This window comes from Apium graveolens, chromosome 10, assembly GCF_009905375.1.
Source record: "Apium graveolens cultivar Ventura chromosome 10, ASM990537v1, whole genome shotgun sequence".
In the NCBI taxonomy this organism is placed as follows: domain Eukaryota; kingdom Viridiplantae; phylum Streptophyta; class Magnoliopsida; order Apiales; family Apiaceae; genus Apium; species Apium graveolens.
This window is the reverse complement of record NC_133656.1, coordinates 28,203,358-28,208,119: the sequence shown is the minus strand read 5'-3', so window position 1 is coordinate 28,208,119 and position 4,762 is coordinate 28,203,358. Positions and strand designations below refer to the sequence as shown.

Below are 4,762 nucleotides of genomic sequence, written 5' to 3'. Positions count from 1 at the left end.
CCATGAAGTGATCTTGCTTCGGTTTTTCCATGTACCTACTAACCAATCCAACTGCATACATTATATCTGGACGAGTAAAAGTTAGGTACCTCAGACTTCCAACCAAACTTTTGAACAATGTCAGATTTACCGACTCCCTTATTGAATCAACTCTGAGCTTTATGCTCGGTTCTGCTGGCGTGCTCACTGACTTGCATTCTTCCATTCTGAACTTCTTTAAAATCTGCTCCGCATATTTTTTCTGAGACATAAAAATCCCATCTCTGTTTTGCTTCACCTCGACTCCAAGAAAGTAAGACATTTGACCAATATCTGTCATCTCAAATTCGTTAGTCATAACCTTCTTAAAATCGTTGAACATACCAGGGTTATTTCCGGTAAAGATCATGTCGTCCACATACAAGCACACGATCATAATATCGCCCCCTGAATTTGTCTTCGTATAGAGGGCATGCTCGTATGGACTTTTCCCGAAACCATGTCTCTGAAAATATTCATCAACTTGCGTGTTCCATGCTCGCGGAGCTTGCTTCAAACCATATAAAGCTTTCTTCAGCCTATAGACTTTGTTCTCCCGGCCTTTCTGAATATATCCCGGAGGCTGCTCAATATAGACTTCTTCTTCAAGATAACCATTCAGAAATGTTGACTTGACATCCATCTGAAATATCTTCCACTGGTTCTGAGCTGCAATTGCTGTCAGAAGTCGTATGGTATCAACTCTTGCAACTGGAGCGAATACCTCGTCATAGGCAATGCCATATCTCTGCTTGTAGCCTTTAGCCACCAACCTCGCCTTGTATTTCTCCACTTCTCCATCTTGATTCGTCTTGGTTTTATAGACCCACTTGACACCAATTGCTTTGTGTCCTTCTGGAAGATCTGTGAGCTCCCATATATCATTCTTCTTGATTGCGCCAATTTCTTCATCCATGGCTTTGTTCCATTTGCTTTCTTCAGAAACTTCTTCAAATGTAACTAGATCACATTCATCCATTAAGCAAAATAAGGAATAATCAAAGGATGTTTGTACCGGACTTGTTGCTTCATAAATATTATCCAGACTCCGCATCTTTCTCGGTGCTCCCCCTGAACTACTGCTTTCTCCCGTGGATGGTTTCGATCCAGGAGTTTGTTGATTTGGACTTGGTGGAGGAGTTTGATCATCGTCATCTTCAATGTTTTGGTTATCACCGTCATCGTCATCACCATTAAAAAATAAACCAGCAACTTTTCTTTCATCCTCGCTCCATCTCCATTAATCAGATTCATCAAACTCAACATCTCGAGAAATGATTAATTTCTTCGTTAGGGGATTGTAGAGTCTGTACGCCTTGCTTCTTTTGTCATATCCGGTAAAAATACACTTTTCGCCTTTGTCATCCAGCTTCTTTCTTTTTTGATCGGGAATATGGGCATAAACAATACATCCAAAAATTCTGAGATGCCCAACTGTTGGTTTGCTACCACTCCATGCTTCATTCAGAGTTTTGTTTCTGACACTTTTTGTTGGACAACCATTCAACAAATAAACTGCACATTGAATGGCTTCAGCCCAAAAAGTTCTTGGCAAGTGTTTTGCTTTCACCATACTCCTTGCCGTATCAAGAATAATGCGATTCTTTCTTTCTGCAACGCCATTTTGTTGAGGAGTATAGGCCATTGTTAACTGATGATTGATTCCTTGTGCTCTACAAAAGCTTCTAAACAGATTAGAAGTATACTCGCCTCCTCTGTCTGATCTGAGTACCTTCAAATAATGACCACTTTGCTTTTCTGCCAGTGCTTTGAACTCCTTGAATTTATCAAGAGCCTTCGACTTTTCTTTGATGATATACACCCAACTTTTCCTGATAAAATCATCAATAAAAGTTAGGTAATACCTATTACCTCCAAGTGATGGAATATCAAATGGACCAGCTATATCTGTGTGAACAATCTCCAATGGCCTCCTGGCTCTCCATGATTTTCCAATGGGAAAACTTTCTCTGTGTTGCTTCCCCTTGACACACGCTTCACACAAATTTTCTGGTTCGTTGATTTCTAGCAAACCGTCCACCATCTTTGTCTTTGACAATAATTTTAAGCCAGAAAATCCAAGATGACCAAATCTTAAATTCCATAACCACGAGTCATTTTTAATGACTGATGTTAAGCACTTCTACACTTTTGTTTGCATATCAAGCGTAAACAAACGATTCTTTGACATCTCCACATTTGCAATTAATTCCCGAGCTTGATTTCTGATAATGAGGGAATTGTCCTGTATCTGTATATTATATCCTTTCTCCACAAGCTGGCCAAGACTGATAATATTATTTTTCAATGCAGTAATATAATAAACATCATTTATATATTTATTTTCACCTTTCTTTGACATGATCGTGACGGTACCTTTTCCTTTCACCAGAATTTTTGACAAGTCACCAAAAGTAACTTCTCCGCTGATGGTGTCGTCTATCTCCGTGAATAATTCCTTGTGACCAGTCATGTGATTACTGGCCCCTGAGTCAAGATACCAAACATTCTTCTTGCTTTCCTCGTCTCCTTTGTAAGTGAGGAACATAGCAGTGCCAACACCTTTGTCTTCTTTTGCTGCTGCAAAATGACTTCTTTCTTCCACCTTTGGTGCTCTACCCTCATAACTGAAATGACCATATTTATTACAGTTATAGAACTGATATTGAGACTTATCACCTCATTGTTGATATCCGCCTCGTCCTCGGCCTCTGAAATTTTGACCACGACCAGATGGATGATACCCTTCAGAATCCTGGCCTCTATTGAAGGACTGCCTTCCTCGTCCTCGTCCACCACGGTAGCCACCTATAAAGCCACCTCTTCCACGTGCAGAACTGCTACTGCCAGAACTGTCACCAATAGACACCTTACTTTGCAACGCCTTTTCCAAATGGCTTGCATCATCATACTGGTTCATCCGCTGCTCATGAGCTTGAAGTGAACCTACGAGCTCATCAATAGAAATTGTGGACAAGTCCTTTGATTCCTCGATAGAAGTAACAACGTAATCAAATTTCCTCGTCAACAAACGGAGTAATTTTTCCATCACCCGAACATCATCGAGACTTTCACCATTTCTTTTCATCTCGTTTGTCACGGCTTTCAAGCGCGTAACAAATTCACCAATATTTTCTGAATTCTTCATCTTTAAATTTTCAAATTCCCCGCGTAACACTTGGAGCCGCACCTTTTTGACTTTTTCGACTCCTTGGAATGATTTTTGCAGAATCTCCCATGCTTCTTTCACCATTTTTGCATCTGAAATTTTTTCAAAGGTTGACTTGTCAACTCCTTGAATAATTGTATATAACGCTTTTTTATCTTTTTTCCGGGTCTCTTTAAAAATCATCTTCTCCGCATTTGAAAGGGTCGCTTCAGTGGTAGCATCTACGGGCTCGTCATAACCACTTTCAACAATATCCCAATTATCGTATCAACCGAGTAACACCTTTATTTAGATACTCCAGTTCCCGTAATTTGTTGCCGTCAATTTCGGGATTTGTGGTTGCACCATCGTCGCCATTTTTCACGAACGGAACCTTAGCTCTGATACCACTTGTTGGAAACGTGTATGGGCTTCTATTTATTTTGTTAACTCAAACACAGTGTATAAATATATTGCTGGTGGTGATACAAATAGAATGCAACAGGCTTCTTATTTCAACAAGGAATAATAAAGCTACAGCTTCTATATTTCTTACAACAAGACTTCTGCCTTATCTCTCTCTATTCTATTTTAGCTTCAGATTTTTTTCACTTGGTGTACTTTTTTTTACAAGTCTGTTGGAAAGTTCTATTTATAGACATGCAGAGGATTATATCATTGCTTACCTAATTTAACTTGCTGATCTAAACCATTACATAAGCTATATTTAATACTAGCCTACTATATTGCCTGATGACCAGCCTTATTTCCAGCAACTAGGTGTTGTATTTTCTCCAGAAACTTTTACCTGCATGAAGCCTGCATATGTGTTCAGTGTGTTTTCTTATGTTTACATTTGAACCGTGTCTTGTATTTTGCATAGCCCACTTTTTTTCTTGGCCTTCATAAGAACACAGCTGCATGGTGATCATATCTACTACACACGTATTTGACTTGGAAGATTAAACTCCATATAGCTGGCTGGCGATTGCTTTCTTCTTCATTTCCCCATGTATGTACAGCTACCTTTGTCAACATTTGTGATACTTTATAATTATTTGCATACTCCAGCTAATACACCTGCTGAATTTTTATTTCTTCTAGCTACTATTTATTTTTATAAGCTGTTGCAGCCTTTGTTGACCGGAGAGTTTGAATTCTAACAATTAAAGCAAAACAAATAATGAAGAATACTGCGGACTCTAATCGTCGAGATGTCGAATTTGTCATGGATGATTTTATGTATTTAAAACTCCATCCTTATCGATAAAAGTCATTAGCAAGCAGGCCATATGAGAAGCTAGCCCCATGGTTTTATGGGCCATTTTGAGTTTTGCAGAAAATTGGCAGAGTGGCCTATAGATTGGAGTTGCTAGCTTCGGATAAAATACACCATGTATTTTACGTATCCCAGCTAAAGAAATTCATTGAGCAATCTGCCACTCCAGCTTTGCTACCACCACAGTTATCAGCTGATATGGAATTACTGGTCGAGCCGGAAGAACTGTTAGATGTCAAGAAAGTTAAAGAGGGAGGAACGATAACGTTGGAGGCTTTGATCAAGTGGAAAGGATTACCGATTGTGGAAGCTACTTG

At 39.3% G+C, this 4,762-nt stretch overlaps 1 protein-coding gene across 1 annotated transcript; it reads right to left on the bottom strand.

Moving 5' to 3' along the window:
• Positions 1 to 2,161: 2,161 nt before the first annotated feature.
• Positions 2,162 to 3,271, bottom strand: LOC141690467 (uncharacterized). The gene is made up of 3 exons (XM_074495263.1): positions 2,763 to 3,271; positions 2,408 to 2,645; positions 2,162 to 2,296 (listed from the first exon to the last, which is right to left on the bottom strand). Exons 1-3 carry the CDS (start codon positions 3,269 to 3,271, stop codon positions 2,162 to 2,164), a joined length of 882 nt encoding a protein of 293 aa, XP_074351364.1.
• Between the last annotated feature and the right edge of the window lie 1,491 nt (positions 3,272 to 4,762).

What these genes read in the sequence shown, in the direction of transcription:
- LOC141690467 (XM_074495263.1), bottom strand. Translation starts at nt 3,271, where the DNA reads ATGGTGAAAGAAGCATGGGAGATTCTGCAAAAATCATTCCAAGGAGTC. An exon ending in AGAGGCCAGGATTCTGAAGG is followed by an intron (nt 2,646 to 2,762) that starts GTATCATCCATC and finishes TGGTCATTTCAG; the next exon opens with TTATGAGGGTAGAGCACCAA. An exon ending in GTGACTTGTCAAAAATTCTG is followed by an intron (nt 2,297 to 2,407) that starts GTGAAAGGAAAA and finishes AGTCTTGGCCAG; the next exon opens with CTTGTGGAGAAAGGATATAA.